General features: G+C 56.0%; 1 protein-coding gene across 2 annotated transcripts; it reads right to left on the reverse strand.

The window, feature by feature from the left end:
• Positions 1 to 624: 624 nt before the first annotated feature.
• Positions 625 to 7,396, reverse strand: PPIF (peptidylprolyl isomerase F). Of its 2 annotated transcripts, none has more exons than XM_078077515.1 (6): positions 7,102 to 7,396; positions 5,891 to 5,921; positions 5,268 to 5,356; positions 3,412 to 3,508; positions 2,822 to 2,897; positions 625 to 1,557 (listed from the first exon to the last, which is right to left on the reverse strand). In XM_078077515.1, the coding sequence occupies exons 1-6, from the start codon at positions 7,303 to 7,305 to the stop codon at positions 1,503 to 1,505; spliced, it is 552 nt and encodes a 183-aa protein (XP_077933641.1). In that variant the 5' UTR covers positions 7,306 to 7,396; the 3' UTR covers positions 625 to 1,502. The 2 variants fall into 2 exon arrangements, with proteins under 2 accessions (XP_077933641.1, XP_035945720.1); XM_036089827.2 differs by having other exon boundaries at positions 625 to 1,638; positions 7,102 to 7,391.
• Positions 7,397 to 19,414: the final 12,018 nt, after the last annotated feature.

A 19,414-nucleotide genomic window follows, 5' to 3' on the forward strand; every position in this document is an offset into this window, starting at 1 on the left:
CCTCAGAATGACAGGAAGCACACATAATCGGACTCTGGGAACCCCGTGAAGTAACTCCGTTCACATTGTGAACAGAATGCGATTATTCTATCGCTCAGACTGTGCCATCTCTGGGGCTGTTTGAGTTCTGAATCCTGCTCTCCCACTCCCCAATCTGCCTTCCCGGTGAGTTCAGAATCACCTAGAATCCCAAGTGTAAGTGGCAAATCTAGGATAGTCAACTCCACACCTAACTTTAGATGAATACAGATCCTTCTCTAAGACTCTGGCACATGGGAAATGTCATCATCCCTGTCACTCGAGTGGGTATTAAAATGATGGCCCATTACTATTACCCCATTATGCAGCTGAGGAAAACAGACTCGGGGTCACCAAGAAGTGGAGCTGGGATTTTGGGGCGGGGGAAGGTCAGCCAGTGCTCACGGACACGCGGTGGGTGCTAAGATCGCTTGTCTGAGCCCATCTCATCTCTGAGGATGACAACAGTACTGTCCTTGGTTGCTGGAGTAATTAAATGAGATAGTCCAAGTAAAAGCCCTCAGCATAGCCCAGACATGTGTGCGGGAACTCCAAATACTAGAGTTATAAACCCTGCTTCCTAAAACCACCAGACACCAGATAATCTTTCATAGAAAATAGGATTTATTTTCACATTTCAAGTGAACACAAATAAATGTCCCACAAGTGTACTATATACAAAATCAGTAGATATATTAAACACAGAAAAATCAAAGCCCTCCAGAAAAGACATGTTTACTTTCTTCCAGAGCACGTTTGGGCCATTTCCATTCTTCACCAATCCACGGACTAGGCACAGTACGCAGTGGGTTTGTTCCCAGGTTCGTCTGCTTCTACCCCCATGGACTCTTCCTCAAAAACCCCAGCAGCAAACCAACAGGATTCACAGTGGCCGGGGGTAAATGCCGTGGCCGAGGACCCTGCACAAAAGCCCCAACTATGTTCCAAAGGCCAGGCTCTGGGGTTCTGTGGCTTCGGCCACCAACTGGGGTCCTGCCATGGCACGGAGTAGTTAAGTGTCACAGCTTCATTTCTTGGCAATCTTGTTAGTCAAATTATTCCAATTAGAAGAGGTCATTACCCAGATATAATGGCCCTTTTGCAGCGTCTGACTTTCCCCGCTCGGCCGAGAAAAAGGCAGAAACCTGTCCCCAAAGCTAAGCCATCACCACCCCCCGAAGTCCAAGGCACTTGGTGAACTTGGGCTGGGGGATCACAGAGAAGGCCTGATGAGGAGTGGTGACATCATGTCCGTGATACTCGTCCAGAAATGGGGCGGTGAGGGAGGGCGGACACTGGGGAAGCAGTGTGGCGGGGCCGGTGGAGATCGGACGCTCCGCAGAGGCCTTCCTCCAGCACACAGTGATGGTGGCATGAGCACAGGCAACCGGACGGGGCACTGTTGCTGGCGTCCAACGTGGCCGCCTCGGTGTGTCACCACGTGGGCGGCCGCTACCAGCCTAGCACCCTGTGGCCGAGGCCAGTTAGCTCAACTGGCCACAGTCTGTAATGACGATCTTCCTGGACGTCTTCCCACTCCTGGAACCGAAAGATTCGATTTTCTTCACGACATCCATGCCTTCTTTGACATGGCCAAACACGACATGCTTGCCATCCAACCTGTGAGTTGAGCCAGGGAAGAATAAGAGTAGTGCAATGCCACCCAATGTCATTGTCACCTGGTCATGGAACTATTTATCGGAGACAGTGATTCTGGAAGGGACTCACTCTGGAAGTCTGGACCCACCCCTACGGCTCTGGTATCAAGCCTTGCGGAGCTCCCCCAAATACCCAGAGGGTCCCTCCCTTCCGGGGCACGTGCTGCCTGCCCTGCCGTGTGACCTTGCCCCCGGGCCACTTCACCTGAATCCTGGTAACCTCAGCTATGGAAAGTGAATTATTCTTGTTCCGCACAGGGAGTGAACAGGGTATCCAACTACTCTCAAGAAATAAGAGGTCCGTGTAAATAGGACCGTCTTAATGGTCATGAGTGGCAAGGTAAGAGCCAAGATAGCAAGTGCGGCTCTCCATTTGAGAGAGTTCCAAGAATCCGAAAGGCAGCTCAGTCCAGTGGCAGCAAGGTCACCACTGGTTACAGCCAAGGGCAGCACGGCAGGCCCTGCTGGGGGTTCCCGGAAGGAGCGAAGAACAGGCGGAGCCAGCCAACGGCCTGCCTATGCCCTGACATGTCTGTCCCTTCCGGCTTGGGGGCCAGAGACGGCTGGTATCCACCTACCACTCAGGTCTCCTAAAGTCCTAGGAAATGGGCTTTATTAAAGAATTAGCTCTTGGCCAGCTATTGTCCCCTCAAGCCCATATGCCTCAGGGGTAGGACACAGGCGACTCTGGGCAGAGGAACTTATTAGGTGGTGGGATCCACAGGCACATGGGCAAGAGAGCTCCAAGGTGCGTTCCAAGCTCGAGGTAAGCCGGGAAACAACAGTTTAAACCAAGCAAATAGGCTGCCTCCACAGGCCATCTTGAGGCCTGGTAGGTTCTGCAGCACGTCCCAAACGTATGTGGTAAAAGTCCTTTTGCACAACACATGGATAAAATTCCAGCTGACAGCAAATGGAAGCCTAACACAGACACAATTGAATTGTAAGAACAACCCACATCCTCCCTCAGTCCTTTTACAAACTTGGTCCTTCTCCCACATGGCCACACAGCCCAGCTGAGGGCTCCTGCCCCAGAGCGCAGTGCAGCCTCACGCCACCTTCCCCAAGAAGCACACAGACCCTCCTCTGGCTGCCAGGCCACCCCTCATGCCCAGCGGGCCTGCAGCCCGGGGCAGGGGACTCACCAGTCTGTCTTTATGGTGCAGATGAAGAACTGGGAGCCGTTGGTGTTGGGGCCTGCATTTGCCATGGACAGGACACCTGCAAAAACAGGCAGGAGGGAGCCATGCTGCCCCAGGAGGCACCTCACTGGGAAGCTACTGACAAGAGCGACTGCTCCCCCCACAACAAGGCCACTGGGGTCTGACGGTCTTGGAGCTTGAAGAGGACGAGCGGCTCCCCGGGGCCTGCCCACCCGTGCTGCCCCAGGGACGAGAGGGCCTTGTGGAAGCTCTCTGTGGCAGGGCCAGAATGGGACTTTGGCACTCTGCATCTTGGGTCTTAAACGTGACACAACGCTGGGTTTTGCTGAAAGGCTTTCTCTCCCAGCGTCTCAAAGGAAGGCTTGTTTTTTAAATGGAGAGCTCAGCATGACAAAGCTCCAGGAAAGCCAACACTCCAACCCGCAGTGCTGAAGGAGGGAAGGAGCATCACCGGATATCGGGCAGTCGGTCCCAGCCTCCCAGGCATGGTGGGCATGGTGGGCATGGTGGGCATGGCAGCGTCCGGGCCGAGCTCAGGGCATTCAGACCGGGGAACGGCGGCCCCCACTCACCTGGTCCCACGTGCTTCAGTGTGAAGTTCTCATCAGGAAAGCGGCTTCCATAGATGGACTTGCCCCCGGTGCCATTGTGGTTGGTGAAGTCGCCGGCCTGTGAGCACAGAGCCACCTTCTGAGCGGCCACCCCCCAGAACTGGCAGGGGGAGGCTGCCGTGGCGCGGGGAGGTGGCCCCCAACCCACCTGGGGCCCACCCAGCCAGAAGCCCCACAGGCCAAGGGGTCAGAAAACATCCAAGGTTGTCCGGACTCATAAAATAACAAGGAAAATAAGCAAAAATAAAGCTTCAATATTTTCTGCCATTAATAACTACCCTACCTTTCACATGATTCACTTTTTTTTTAATCTGGGCAAGTTTTTTAAATGATTCTCAAAGGATCTAATGGCCATTCTGAGATGATTCGTAGGTAGTGACCTAGAGTTTTCTACCCACAACTCTTGGAGGGGAGACAGGGAGGTGGCCAGGGGAGGGTCCCAGTGCCCGTGTCTGGTCTGTCGGGGGAGCAGCACAGAGCCAGTTCCCTATGCTGAGCCCCACGCCCTGCCTGGCACTTCCCCCCTCGCCAGGCCCGGTAGCCTCCCTACGCCTTGCAGACCCAGGACGGAATCCCCCCAGGCCCGGTATCCTTCCTCACAGCTTGCCCGAGGTTTCCAAGGGAGCAGTGGCCAGAAGAGCCCAGTGGCTGTCAGCCCCAGCCGCAGCCCCTGGCCAAGGTCTCATGGAGATATGATCCTCAGGTGACAGGGATGACCCGACCAGCCTGACCTAAGCACCCACAAATGCCAGCAGGGTGTCCCGAGACAGAGATGATTCAAAACCCTGGCCTGGGCCTCCCGGTGCTGCCAACTCATGCCTCAGAGAGCCCTCCAGCCTTGGAAGGACCCGCCCCTGCCCGATGCTGCTCAGAGGAAGACCCTAGCCTGGCTCAGGACAGCCCCTCCAGCTCCCGCGTCATCCACAGCCTCCCTCGGGCAGAGCTGGGAGGGCCTCTGTGGCAGAAAGCCACAGGCTTGGCCAGGCCTGTCCCATGGCCACAGCCTCCCTTCCCATCCCTGCAGTCACCACATTTGACACGTCAGCAGGCCCAGCCCCCACCCACTGCCACTCACCACAATAGGATGACAGCCCCAGGTCGGAGTGGAGGGAATGCGGGAGAGAATTCTGGGCTGGAAGGACTTCAAAGAGGTCATGACACTCATGCCCCTGCCTCTATGGTCTGTGGGCCTCAAGACCCCAACCCCTGTCTTAGCAGGGTCTAACCTAACAGAGGGTGACCCCCACACAGCTGGAGTCTCGACCCCTGGGGAAGTTCCTGCTGTCCACATCTATCCCCAAACTTCTGACACAGCCTTACTGCTGTTTTTGAAAAACAGGCAGCACACATGACTAAAGAACATTCATTTAACGAAGAAAGATGCCCCACTCTGGAAGGAGAAGCTCCGAGTCCAGACCTGTTCGTTCCTGTCGGTGCTGTCTCCCTCCCTCCCTATCTCCCACGCCAAGCGTGCCAAGTGCTCAGTGGGACCTACAGGGGGACTTGGTCAGAGACTGCCTGAATACGCTGGTCCTCCAAGGCCTGAAGATCTATTCCCCGCCCCCGTGCACGTCCAGATCTCAGTGCCGGTCCCCCCGACAGGCTCCGCCAGCCAGCGCATCCTGCCACTGCCCTGCTGCTCAAGGGCCAGGGCCGCCCAACCCGCTCCACCGTCTCTGGGTGAGAAGACAGGCCCACAGAGTAATCCATCACTCTCCCTTCGGTATCTCATTAATCCTCACAACCACCCTGCAAGGTGGCCCCTGTTATCACCCCCCCTCACAGACGGGGAACCGAGGCAGACAGGGCCACCATACCTGACACATGAAGGATGGAATCACTCTGTGGAAGGTAGAGCCTTTGTAGCCGAAGCCCTTCTCCCCGGTACACAGGGCTCTGAAGTTCTCTGAGGGTTGAAGGAAGAGGCAGGTCAACAGGGCCAGGCCGCAACTGCAGGGTCACCACTCATTCTAGCGAGCACCCTTCTACCCCCCAGGAGGTGAACAGGGGGTGGACAGACCCCAGGCCTGCTCCCTGGGTCTGCTCTGGCTGTGTGACCCGGGGCAAGTCACCTCCTTCTTACAGCTCAGTGTCCCAGTGTCCAAGCACTGTGACAAGAGCACACGCTCCTGGCAGGGAGTCCCTGGGCCATGTAGCCACCACCCCATCGGGCACCAGCAGGGAGGAAGTGGTCCTGGTGGAAATTTACATGTGCTTCTACTGATTCCAAGGCTCTACTGGCCTGGTGGGCAGGGCCAACACTGAGGCTCAGAGAGGGACAGAAAGCCGGCCCAGGGTACCCAGCAGCTGAGCCCCACGTGGAACTCCCATCTGGTCACGGGTCTCTGTGCCCCAACTTCTCTCATCATCCCACCCACCTGGCCTGGCCCCTCTGTCCTCCATCTGGACCAGACTCAGAAGGCCCCAAGCCCCGTCTTACCTGCTGTCTTTGGGACGACATCTGCCTTCAGCTGTGGGGCGAGAAGAGGGACAAGAGAAGATGGTCAGTCCAGAGGCAGGTGACGGAGGGAACCTCCTCACCACTCAACCCCCACAGCGGCCAAGGAGCCCCTTCCATGCCTGTGGCTCCCAGAGGCAGCCTAGGGAGCTATCATCTCTGCTAGTTGTTTCCTGAAACCAGGCTGGGAGGAGGCAGCCTCGGTTTCCCTATCTATCGGAAGAGGACAGTGCCATCCTGGCCTACTTCCAGGGGCGAAACTGGCAGAGCTACTGCAGCTGGGCCCCAAGCATCAGAGACTCAGGGCCGGGAGAGAGGCCAGTGCAAGCTCAATGCGCAGAGGGGAAACGCTTAGAGAGGCAGGGGAGTGGGGTGGGGGGTGGGTGAGGGGAGACCAGAGCCCCATCCAAGCAGGCCTCTTGCCTCCAAGCTTCAAGAGCCACCCTGGCGCCGAACCACTAAAATAAAAGGGAGAAGGAGGGTGATCTCCATTTTCCAGAAGAGGAAACTGAGGACTAACGGAGGTCTCTGTTCAAAAGGGCCTCGGGCTTGAGGGCTACACCTGAGCTTCCCCCCGACCCCGTTTGTTCCCCCTATTTGTTTCTTACTTTGCGAGTCCGGGAGCGTGGGGGGGTTGGAGTTGGGGTGAAGGGCCCCGGGTACACTGCCCCGACTTGCAGGGGGGCCGTCCCGGGTCAGCCCGGGGTGCCCTGCACGAGAGGAGGCCGGCTGGCCTGCCAGAAACCACCTTGGCTCCTGCCCCAGCGCCCGGAGGCGGGTGAGTCCCACCGAGGGGGCAGGGCCGGGCCGGCTCCGCATTATGCAAGGGCCGCCGCGTGAGCGCACCCCGCCGGCCCGCTGCCGGGAACCCCGACACCCGCCCCGGAGCTCCGGGTCTGGGCGCTGACCCCGCGAGGTCTCAGGACCTCTCCCCGACCCCGGGGCCAGCCAGCAGGGCCGGGCTCTCACAGTCGACGACCTGACCTTGAACTTTCTCCTCCACACTTGCCCTCCCTCCCGCCTCCAAGGTGCCGAGAGGACACCGGAAGAGACCAATCTGATGCGCCCTTCTAGGGATGGGGAAACTGAGGCCCATGGCCAGGTGTCGGGGGCAAGGTCACCCAGCGAGTCGCGCACAGCACCGGGCGCATCCCCCACGCCCAGTCCGGCGCGGCCGGGTGCAGTGCGCTCACCTCCAGCACCACGCGGCCGAGCGGCTGCCCGTCGGCGCCCACGTCCAGGTACACGAGCGGGTTCCGGGAAGCGGAGGACGAGTCCCGGGAGCCGCCGCCGCCGCTGCTGCTGCTGCAGGCGCGGAGCGCGGGGAGGCGCAGCGGCGCGGAGCGCGGGACCGGGAGCAGGCCGAGCAGGCGGGGGCCGCAGCGCAGCGCCAGCATCGCGGCGGCAGGTCGGGGCGGGAGAGCGGCGGTAGGAGCGGAGACGACGGAAGCGACGGTTAAGCGCGCGCAGAGGGCAGAGTCAGCCACGGCCACGCGTCGCCGCCTTTATTGGCCGGGCCGGCCTCGAGGCCCCGCCCCCGCCCGTCCCCTCCGGGCCTGTTCGCGAGCGACCCCTGGCGGCCCCAGCGGGAGGTGCAGCCAGGAGGCTGGGGTGACAGAGCGTGAGCTCCTTTCAATGGGTTTCCCAAGGTCTAGAGACCTGAGGGACAGACACGACCTGGCTAAAGGGGGCCGGTTCCATTTTGTAAGGGTCCCAGATTTAAAAAAGAGAGAAGGAAATATGCTAAAACGTGGTTAACTCCAAAATATGAGCATCCATATGTTTTTATTTGAATATAACAAAAATTTACGTTTGAGCCCTCTGTATAGGCCTCCCCTCCACCCATAGGCCCTGCAGACAGAGAGACCAAGAGAGACGGTGGGTGAGAGACAAAGAAGGTGGAGGTGAGAGGTGGATCAGAGTGAGAGGTGCAGGAGGATGCAGGCAGAGACCACTCCCCTGCTGACCACAGGCCTCCTAGTCCCAGCCTGGCCCTTTCTCCAGATGCTTCTGGACACCAGATCCTCTTCCCACACTACTGGAACTCAGCAGGTGCCCAGCAGGCTCTGGCCAGGCCCCAGCCCTCCACCAGGGTTGGGTCCGATGCCCCTTCCCCAACCCCATAGACTCTGCTGACCCCTGGTCCCCAGCAACGGGGTCAGCTGACTGCTGGCTCCCCTCCCACAGCAGTCACCCCAAGAATGTACCTGCAGGAAACAGTACGGGGCCATTCCATAGGGAATGCAAGGAAGGGTGAAAAGGTACGACAGGAAGGGAAGGGGAACCGAGAACACTGGTGAGGAGGATTTACCCGCCATGTTGAGGGGGGCTTCATAGAAGTGTGGTAGGTGTGGGGGGTCCACAGTAAGTAAATAATAGGGGCCCTGGCAGGGCATCTCAGCTAACACCTGCATTCTCCAGATGGGAAACAAGGACTCAGAGTGAGGAAGGCACTGCTCAGGGCTAGGAGCACCCTGCATCTTCCACTGCCAGCCTGCGCCAATCTTCTCAGACCTCTCTGAGCCTCAGTTTCCCCTCTGGAGAATAAGGATGTGATGGTAGTCCTTACCCTGCTTCTTCCCAGGTCTGTTTCAAGGGTAAAATAAACAAGAGAGAGAGGCGTGTGTCAACTGTTAAGCACTGTGCTATGAGTGTCGGTGATGGATGGGGTCTAGACTGTCTTTGCTTCAGGTCTAGGGCTCAGACAGCAGTGGGTCTCAGCTGCAGGGGCTCAGAGGTCCAAGGGGCTCGAGAAGAGGGTATGGGCTGAACCTTGGAGTCAAGTGGGCTTGAGCTGAGACCTGAATCAGCTCCTGGGAAGGGGTCAGACAGCAAAATGCTGGCCCGAGTAAATTCATGAGGTCAGCGTGTCCTAGGCTCATTAGAATTCTGGCTTGCCCCTTTTCTGGGAGTTTACAGTCCCCTTCTCTATTCCTGGCCCAGGAGGAGCCTGGTCACTCAGTGATGCTCCAGCTGTATCCTGGAGCCCAGAGGCTCCCCAGGGTCCAGCCCAGGAGGGAGCCTCACTGTGTCCTGGGGAATGTCTCCTCCTTTCTCATGATTTTGTGCCCTGAGTAGAACGGGCCTGAGTGGGGAGCTGGCATGCTCCCTGCCCCATCTGGGCCCTGAGCAGTCTCCCAGATCCCCCCGCATCAGTGCATACTGTAGATTTGAAAGAGGAAGAGAGGAATAACCCCCCATGTCAGTTCCAGGTCCTCAGCTCACACAGCCCTTCGCTACGCCAGGTGAATTAGTGGTGCCCTGTTGTCCTTCAAGCCTGCTCCTGGGGGCCTCCGTGTATCCCCCACCCCAGCGAAGCCTGAGCAGCCCTAACCCAGGGAAGAGCTGCCTTTATTCACTCAACCCCTTTAGTTCTCGGAGCCCTTCGCCAGTCCTTAGCGTGTCTGTTTCCCCCCATAGCCTGGGAGGCAGTTCCATTTTGCAGATGGGGAAGGAAAGCCCTAAGAGACGGGTGAGTGAGTTGCGCAGGGCTAGAGTGTTGGAGCTGGGAGGACTCTGTCTGACTCCAGGGCCAGGGAGTCCTGCAGAGGCCAGACCCTTCCCGCTGCCATCATGGAGCTTGGAATGGGAGGGGGAGGGCAAGAGAGACAAGCCGGGGACAGACAACACAGCAAGAGAGAAGCTGAGGAGTTAGCCAGAGGAGGCTGTGGGACTGGGACAGGGAAGATGGTTTCTGCCTGGAGGATCAGCCTAGACACAACCACATTTGAGGGGCAGAGACACAAAGATGTGGAGAGGAGATTTCAGGGGGGGAATAAGCCAGAGGCAGGCCAGGGTACCTTCAAGGAAAGGCTGCAATGTTGACCGTAAGCTGAAAGGCTGGGGTGTGGGTAGGGGGCAATCACAGAGGGTCCTGAAGGCCAGGCTGAGGTCTAACATTATTGGATAGCACCGGGGAGCCATTGATGGTGCAGTACCCCCATCCCCAGGACCCCAGACTGAGAACTGGCCTCATTCACTCATGTTACTCCTACCCTCTTTGGAAAATCAAATGTCATCACTACCTCTTGCCCAAGCCGGAGAGGCTGAGCTGTGAAGTCATCCCTACTTGTACTGTCTGTCCTCAGTGGCATCAGGAGGAGGGACAGTCCCTGGGCTGAGCTCTGAATGGAAACATGCCCAGCCCTCGAGGACTCCCGGCCCAGGTGAGATTGGGCAGGTGTCAGCACTCACCTGGCTCTGAGGCTATTTATAGACTCTGTGTCATCCTTAGAAACAGCAGTTTCGCTCCTCTCAGCTGAAGTGGCTTCTCATCCAGGGTGTTAATGGTTTTTGTCACCTGGGGATCCCGTAGGATTCCTTTAGGTATCATAGAGCCAAAGAATAGACAGGTCATGCTGACATTCAGGGGTGTCAAATTCAGATGCCTGTGGGGGCCAGGCAGTGACATATAGAAGTGAAGCACACTGGGCAAGGCTCTAGGGAGTGAGGGGAGGCAGCACTGTGTCCAAACACCCCTGTTAAAGGGGTAGCTGCTGCCCAGGCCAGCCAGTTGTGCATGTGAGACTAGGGACCCAGTAGAGCCAGATCTTCTCATTTTTCAACAAAAGCTGAAAACCTTAGGTTTTATGGAAATCTCCCTATTTTAAAATGTTGGGAATGAATTTTAAAATAAAATTAAACACTGAATGGGCCATAAACAACACATCCACAATGTAGATGGGACCTCTGGGCCAGTAGTTTGCAAGTTCTGATCTCCACTATACAGATGAGAGAACTGAAGCTCAGAGAGGGACAGGCACCTGCCCATGGTTACACAGCCCGGAAGTACTGGGACTGCAGACAGACCCCTCGCTTCACTGTTGCCAGGACCCTTTCTGCAAGACTGACTCAGCAGCCATGTTTTCAGAGCACCTGTTATACGTCGGGCCTGAACTCTGCCCTGGAGATACAGGACAAAGTGCAGGACAGGCACTTAGAGTGTGTGGTTATAAGTGCTACTGAGCAAGCCTCTCCCAGGCAGCCCCGTGTGCATGCCAGGGGTGAATACTGTGGCTGTTGTGAGGGATGAAGTTACGGTGGTCCTGGAGACCCTTCCAGGAGGGGCTGGGAGGGAAGTGGCCCTGCTGTGGACAAGGGGTGGATTTTCATGAATGATCATTGCCGTATCAATCACGGGGACAATGTGCCTTGGACTTGGTCTCTCTTGGTTCCGTTGGGGGGCAGGGTGGGAGGTCCAGGTGAGTATCTGTCATGGGCGCTGACAGGGAGCCCAGAAGAGAAGTCCTTGGCTGAGAGCTCAGAAAGCAAGCCCGACCCAGCTCACGGGCCCCTGGGATGGCCGCACTCTGGGGCCCTACCCGTGCCTTTCCCAGCCTTCATAGAGCAGAAAGAAAGCATCAGCATCCCTCCGCTGGCTTCCAGGAACCACGGGTGGCTCTGTTCCTGGGCATCCTGCGAACCAGAGCATGATGGGAAGCAGGGAGAGGCCCGCAGGGGAGGTTTCCCTCAAGGCCCAGGGGGGTGGGAGACACCGTGCCCAGAGAGAGGCCCAAGAGGAGGGTCTGGGGAAACTCACCTTTCCAGAGTCCGGCTGGGCTTTAAAAGTTGGGTGTGTGGGTGCTGTGGGTCCCTAGGAGAGGCAGCCAGTGGGCTGGGCTGGCCTCCCGCCCCCACCTCCCCAGCCGCTCAGCTCTCCCACAAGCCACCTGGTCACAGAAGAGGGTGGAGGAGGCTCACTTGCTGAATGCATCTGCTAGCCACCATGATGTGGGTGGTCCCTGGGGGCCGAGGAAGTCTTCCTGAGAAGCTGTCCCCAAAGGGAAAAGTTGGGAAGGACCATGGAGGCAGGCCCTGGGGGAAGGGGTGACTGTCAACCAGCCCTGGGTCCTGAAAGTGTGGGTTTTGAGACAGGCAGAATGCTGCTGGAAACCTGGCTTCCCATTTCATTCATTCCCTCCCTGGCTTTGCTCTGCACCCCTGCTGTGCACCTGCCACCTCTCCAGGGATTCGAAATAACTGTGGTCGTTGAACAGAAAAGGAAACTTAGGTTTTCACTGGGAAGAGAGAGAACAACAATAAAAAAAGCAAAGGAGAAGGAAGATGCTCTTGGACGGTGGTGTGTGCTGCGCACGAGTGAAGCAAGGTGCTGCACTTGGCGGGGGCTGGGGGCGGGACTCCATTATGAGAGGGGCCAGCGTGGCCCAGGAGGACACATTGGGACCAAATCACATGTAGCTGTGTGAGCTCAGGGAGGTCATTTTTGGCTTCTTGGAGCCTCACTGTCCTCATCTGTAAAGAGGGGTTAATAATGCCCATGTCATAGAATTGTCCGTATTAAGGAGAAGGACACGGTGAAGGGCTTTGAACATACTAAAGCCTCGATGAATGAATGAATGAATGAATGTATGCATGCATCCCACCTAGCCCAGGCCAGCAGAGGAGTCAGAATCAGAGCAGAAGGCGTGATTTTGAAGGAATGATATTGTGCCCTGTGGACGTGTATGTACCCTCAGGTGTGTCCAGGGCTGTTTTATGAGTGGGGTTTTTTAAGATTTTATTTATTTATTTATTTATTTATTTATTTATTTATTTACTTATTTGAGAGGGAGAGAGGGAGAGCAAGCGAGCATGGGGGAGGCAGAGGGAGAGGAAGAGAGAGAATCTGGAGTGCAGAGCCCGACTTGGGACTCGATCCCAGGACCCTGAGATCAGGACCTGAGCTGAAATCAGGAGTCAGGTGCTTAACCAACTAAGCCACCCAGGTGCCCATATGAGTGGGTTTTTACAAGACTCCCCTTAATAATATAATAATGCCATCCTTATACCCACTGGTGTGTCCTGTTTGGAGGCCTCCTTAAGTGTGTTCACGGCCACTGCATCTTTTGATCCACAGAACAGCCTAAGAGACTGGCTGGGCTGAGCTGTTACCTCACTTGATGGAAGAGGAGGCTGGGACTCTAAGTAGCGGGATGGCAGGCTGCCAGGGCTACACAGAACAGCCAGCATTTGAGTCGGGCTCACTGGGCTCAGGCTCTTTCCACTCTCTAAAAAAAGTTATGATTTTCTTTTCTTCTTTCTACCTTTTCCCCGTGCCCACCCCCACGGAGGCAGAATCCAAGATGGCCCCAGTGTTCCCGTGGTCGGCCGCAGCTGCTGTAGTCCCCTCACCCTGGGTGTGAGATGGACCTAATGACTCCCTCCGGTGGACAGGATGTGGCAGAAGTGATGGGATGCCATTTCCAAGACGAGGTTACATAGCATCTGTGGTTTCTGCCTTGGGCTTTCTCTCTCTCTCTCTCTCTCTCCTCGCCGGCTGCCATGCTGTGATACTCAGGCAGCCTACAGAGGCCCTGAGGTGAGCCACCAAGGCTGGCTAGCAACTCCCTGAGGGATTTGGACGTGGATCTTGTGCAGCCTGCCAACAGCCACGTGAGTGAGCTTGGAAGCAGATCCTGCGGGTCCAGTGGAGCCTTGGGGTGACTGTGGCCCCAGCCAATGACCGGATTGCAACCCCTGAGAAAACTTGGGCCAGAGGCATGCAGCTAAACCACACCTGGACATCTGACCTCAGAGACTGTGAGATAATAAATTTTTGTTGTTTTAAGCCCCTCAGTATTGGGGTCATTTGCTATGCAGCAATGGATAACTGATACACCCCCAGCCAGGGTCCTTTAAAGGCCAGCTCGGATCCCATTGCTCCACACACAGCCGGTCATTGATCTGCCATCTTAGCAGGCTTGTGTCATCAGCTGCTCTTGGCAGGGACCTCACGGGCACAGTTGGAAAGAACTGGCCCCGGGAGACAGAGCTGCCCTGTCTCGGTGAAGATGTGCGGCAGGCTGGCTATTTTTGTCTCATTCCTCCGCAGGTGCACATGATGAAGGCTTCGAGAGAGCCGGAGCTGGGAGGAAGCCGTCGGGGGAGGGCCTGAGCGGGGGTTTGGCCCTGGCCTCTCCGTGGCCTCTGGGAAGGGATGGTGCCTCACTTGATGACTCCCTGCCGGGCTCTGCACTAAGCACTTTCTAGACATCGCCCCGAACCTTGCACAGTGAAAGTTTCCCTTTCTTACAAATGAAGGAATGGGGACCCAGAGAGGGTAAGCGATTTGTCCAAAGTCACACTAGTGAGGAGTCTGAAATGGTTCCCAGTTCTGCTGGGCTGTGTGTCTTCCTTCAAGAATGGGTGGACTCCAAGCAGCGACTCTAGATGGATTACGTCAGGTATCATTCTCTCTAGGTGGCCTTTTTCCCAGCTAGCCTGGCACCGTGCTTGGTGACTTAGATCCACAATCCCATCTAGTCCTTGTGATAACTCTGCAAAGGACAGGCTGTGGTCCCCATGTAATGGATGACAACTACAAGGCCAAGAGGGAGGCTGTGATTTGCCCGAGGCCACACAGGTACCAGATGACTGAGCTGGACTCGAACCTAGGTCTGGCTGACTCTAAAGCTTGCCCTGTCCTCTGCCACTGGCTGGGCCTCCTTGCCCTAGAGAATCTACCATTGCCTTCCAGCCCTGTAGGGATTGTTTCCACTAGTACAGGGCAGCAAGGTGCACTGGGCTTATTCACACAGCCCCTGCCTAGAGTCAATGGGAAAAGGAGCTGGCTGGAAGGACCCAAGAGGTTCTCAGGCACAGCCCCGGTTGGCCTTTGTGGTGCCCCTCACTACCACCTTTGTTTTCCATGTACTGAGTGGCATCATTATGCTAAAGGGGAGAGCCCCACTGCCAGGCTCCCTAGGAGTGGGACTTGAGCCTTGGCCAAGACTAAAACACTGCTTGGCCTGACCTCGTCTGAGCTCTGGGCTCTCTGCCCTGTGGTTGCAGGAGGCAAACAGCCTGCCATTCTGCAGTCTCCTTTTCCTTATTTGGTCTGCTTCTCCTGTTCACCTGGGTAAGTCTCTTAAATCTATTGGCTTCACCCTCCATCTCTCCTTACTAACATTAATACCGCTCACGCCTCTCTTAGAATAAGCCCCGCGAATCAACATCGCCTGCCTTCTAATTGAGATTGCCCATCACTCACGACAAGTGTTTGTCTTTTTTTCCAATTAAAATAAGCGCTACAGTCTTAGGGGCTTGATGACAATAAGCATAGCTGTCATTTACTGCGTGCTTAATAAACTGCACGTGGTAAGAATTTACATTACCTCTTAATCCTCCTGTGGCCCTTAAGAACAGGTACGAGGGTCAACTGCTCTTTATAAATGAGGTTTCCGAAGCTGTCAGAGGTTATGTAAGCTGTCCATGGTTACACGGGCCTTCCCTGGGGTTAAATAAGTGGCTGAGCTATATTTGGCCTGGCTCTGCCTAATCCCAGGACTTGGCTGCTCTACCCTCTACTGTCGCTGAATTTTAGTACAAAAGGTCAGCAGGTGCAGGTCAGGCTGGGAGAAGTGTCAATTTATATAACAAAAGATGAGCAGAGCCTCTGAAAATTGATCAACTCACGGGCTAAAACAGCATGTCAGTATCAGAGGCCCCGGCGCTGGGCGAGTCCGGGCACGTCAGGGGGACACCGTGCAGGCCCCCGGGGCACGAGGACAAGCCCAACAAACTCAGCAGAAGACACAGCCTGGGTGGGGGAGCCGGGGACGCTGGGAATCAAGGGTACAAAGAGCAGCTCCAGCAAGGCTGTCCGCTAGAGAGGAGAGGGGGCTGGGCATGATGCCATCTCCAGGGTGAAGAGGACTGTCCTGGGCAGATAACGCAGTGGTTGTCCAGGCCTGAAGCAGGACCAGCAGGATCCAGATCTGGGCTTATTTAGACAAGAAAGCTTTCTTGTCTGTCTAAGCAAGTGGGCCCCCTGCGCTCTGCCCCAGCCACTGTGTGGCATAGGGAGCCATGAACTGATTTCCGGGGTGGGGGTGTGTGTGTGGCCCAAGAAGGCACAGAGTGACCCGGTAAGCCTGAAGACTTGGAGTTCAAGGCAGGGCAGGGACAAGAACCAGATGGAAACAAGGACAGCAGACACCAGGGGACCGGCAAGGACAGTGCCAACAGATGTCCAGCCCCACTCTCTTGGCACTCTGTAACCCCGGGGGCTTAGAGACCATGCTGGGAGAAAGGGTGGGGGAAGGGCCTTCCCCAAATGACTCAGATAGTTTCCACCATTTGGCCAAAACAGGAACTTGAAAAAGAAATTAAATTCTGTTACAGAAAGTAAATTTAGTTGTGTTTCTTGCATACTTGGATTTATTGGGCTAGAATTCATATCCATTATATGATTCAAGGCTTCTGAACAACCGGGGAAAATATCTGCCATACACTTTAATACAATAATTGTTCATGAAAATCAACAAGAAAAATGTTAACACCTCAGGAGAAAACACAGAGAGGAAATGGGGAGGCAGGTCAGAAAATGCAAAATATAAATGGCCAGTAGCCCTAAGGAAAAGAATATTCCAGCTCACTGGAAGTTATGGAAGAAATGTCCACACAAAGGGATGCCTGGCTGGCTTGGTCGGTAGAGCATGTGACTCTTGATCCCGGGGTTGTGAGTTTGAGCCCCCCGTTGGGCGCAGAGATTACTTAAAAAAAAAAAAAGGCACAGTATTAAAAAAAGAGAGTAGAAATGTCCACAGAAGGTACGGAGTATAATTTTAGCCTTGCGTGCTGGCCCACCATTTACCCCCACAAGCCGAATGTTTCTTCGCAGTTCTCTACAGCACCTGGAGCCTCCCTCCTTGACTGCCCCAGTGGCCCGAGCATCTCTGCCTGCAAGGCTTGAGGGTTGGCAGGGGGAGGGGGGCGGGGGGACCCAGGCTGCTTGCTCCTGGCAAGCATCTCTGCCTGCAAGGCCTGGGGGTTGGCGGGGGGTGGGGGGACCCAGGTTACCACACTCTGAATCCATCCTCGCATTTACCCCGGGCCATGCTCACAGCCACTGACGGATTGTGGCAGGGTGCTAAGGCCGCCCCCCTCCTGGGAGACACGGACCCCTCTGGCGGCTGATCTTGGCTAGAGGACTCCCCCAAGGGCTGTGCAAGAGGATTCCATCCAACCAAACCTCCCCCGTCTCTCTCTCCCTCTCTCTCCTCCCCGCTGCCTTCCTTCCGTCCCTCTCTCCTTCACTCAAGGTCAGACTTGAATAAGTCTGACGGCTCTCCCACCCTTCCCCTTCTCCCACCCCATCTCCATTCACAGGCATTTGCCTCAATGCACTTCTTTTACATCTAATCCTGCCTTGGTGTCTGCTTCGTAGAGGCACCCCACTAACACCCAGCCGGGGCTCCTCCACACAGCCTGGGCTCTTTCCCCGTGAGTCCACTGATGCAGATGGGCCTCCTCCCTCCCTAAAGGCCATGGTGTAGCTGTGGAGTGTCTACCCCGAGCTCACCAGGGTGGCATACAAGGGGGATGACAGTACTAACAAGATCGCAGATTCTGCTCTACCTGCCGATCAGAGATTCCCCACGAGCTCTCCTGCCCCCCACCCCAGGGAGGCATCACATGTACCCCCAAACCAGTCTGCTCCTGCTGAGGGTCATCCCTGCTCTGGCCCCATAAGTGAGCATAACGAAGTACCACACACTGAGGGGCTTCAACAACAGAAGTCTGTCCTCAGTTCTGGGGGCCAGAAGAATCGAGATGTCTGCAGGGTTGGTTCCTTCTGAGGGCCACAAGGGTAGGGTCTGTTCCAGGCCTCTCTCCTCGCCTTGTAGGTGGCATCTTCACCCTGTGTCTTCACATCATCTTCCCCCCATGCCTGTGTGTGTCCAAAATTCCCATTTTTATGAGGACACCAGTCACAGTAGACTAGGGTCCCCCCTAATGACCTCATCGTAACTACAACAGCAACAACCTTATCTCCAAGTAAGGCTACCTTCTGAGATCCTGGGGGGGTGAAGACTTCAACATAGGAACTTGGGAAGGACACAATTCAACCCTTAGTGGGGCCCCACAGCAGGGCCACTCAGGCCTCAACATCTCACCAGGGTTTTAGTGGAACCGCCCTCTTTCCCCTCCTTTTGTACCAGCAGCCTCTCAAACCCCTCAAGACTCGGTCATGAGCCTGGTAGAGGCAGGACCAGGGGACCAGAATGAATTGTCCTTCCCTCTGATGACAGAGATTTGTTCCTGGACCAGGCTGTCTCCAGACCTCACGCAGGAGACTCCTCGGCCTCTGGCAGGGCCTTCAGTAGGCCAGGCTGCCAGTTCACCAGGCAGTCCCAGATGTGCCAAATCCCATTCAGACTCCAGCTGGGAACCCAATTCATAGACTTGAGTTCTCTACCCGTAAACTACAGGCAGCATGCCTATGGAGCCCTGCTTTCCAGCTCAGGGCTGTTACGGGGTGATGTATGTAAGGCCCTTTGCCTGGCACGTGGAACACTCAATGAACAGTTACTATTACTACCCTTATTTCCAGTGCTATTAACTTGGCCATATCCTCAGGGATAGGCACCACCTCACTTCTCTACCCTTCTTGTGTGTGGCCCCTGTGAACACCCACTGGGACAGATGGAAGACTTCTAATCTGGAACCTCTCAGAGCACCCAGGACCCCATCAAATGCTGAGGAGCACAGTGGGTGGGCTTGGAGACCTTGCACACTTCTCTGACCCAAAGACCTGGGCTGTTATTAGGGGATCACAGAGGGTATCTGACCCCTCTTGGTGCCAGTTCTGGAGAAACACCCACACAGCCTGGAATGTTCTGGGCTGTGATTGCGTCAACTAGAGAAGCTTCCCGGACACTGCCCTTGAAAGTTCAAGGTTTCCAGGCTGCAAGGCTCGTGGGCAGGCTCTAATGTGGTGATGAAGTTAGCAGCAAACACCTCTGCGTGCTCACCTCCGCTCACCCCTCAGCTCGCTGCCCTCCTTGCCCCACCCATACTCCTCTCCCCAGTGGCTTCTCCTGTATAGTGGCCACTCCTCAGGCTGTCCCTGTAGCCACCGACCAGTACCCTTCAACACAGCCTCATCAAAGGTTGCTCTCTCTGGCGCCAGGCTGTCTTTGGGTGTCTCCTGGTTTCCTACTGTCCTCTCGACCGCTCCTTCTCATCTCCTTCTCGGCCCTCCCTCCACCCGCCCGGCCCTTTTGAGTGGACTTCCCAGAGATTTCTCTTCTGCCCTGTCTCCTCTCTGTCTGCCTCTCACCCAATCCCAGGACTGCTCTGGGCTCAGCAGGGGTTAGTCTGGGAGGGGCCTTGGCAGGAGGCTGAACATCTCTGGATGAGAGTCTAAACCATCAGCCGGCATCTGAGAAGTCCTGCACTGGGGGAGGTCCTGACCCACCTGGGGTAGGGTCGTGCAGAAGGCTCGATTGGAGCCACCACTGGCAAGGGATGGTCTTCCATAGCAGGGTTTCTGACAGCAGGATGTGGGGCTGGGGACAGGGCCAAGTTCTGGGGGGAGAGGAAAGCCGCTTTTCATCCTGATAGCCCGAACGGCCCAGCAGAGTTAGGACACAGAAGGCTGGGGTCATGGTCCAGATGTGCAGCTGGGGGCAAGGTCAGGCCCTGGGTCACTCTCCCTGCTTCTCTTCCGTACTTGTACATTCACTTCTTCACTGAGCAGCTATTATTAAGACTCAACTACGT

The sequence above is a fragment of the Halichoerus grypus genome, chromosome 7, assembly GCF_964656455.1.
Source record: "Halichoerus grypus chromosome 7, mHalGry1.hap1.1, whole genome shotgun sequence".
Classification (NCBI taxonomy): Eukaryota; Metazoa; Chordata; class Mammalia; order Carnivora; family Phocidae; genus Halichoerus; species Halichoerus grypus.

Bases quoted from the DNA above. Each gene is read 5' to 3' on its own strand.
- PPIF (XM_036089827.2), bottom strand. From the start codon at position 7,305: ATGCTGGCGCTGCGCTGCGGCCCCCGCCTGCTCGGCCTGCTCCCGGTC. The intron at 3,509-5,267 runs GTATGGTGGCCC...CTGTGCTCACAG, and splicing joins TTCCATCCTTCATGTGTCAG to GCCGGCGACTTCACCAACCA. The intron at 2,898-3,411 runs GTGAGTGGGGGC...CTGTTTTTGCAG, and splicing joins ACTGAAGCACGTGGGACCAG to GTGTCCTGTCCATGGCAAAT.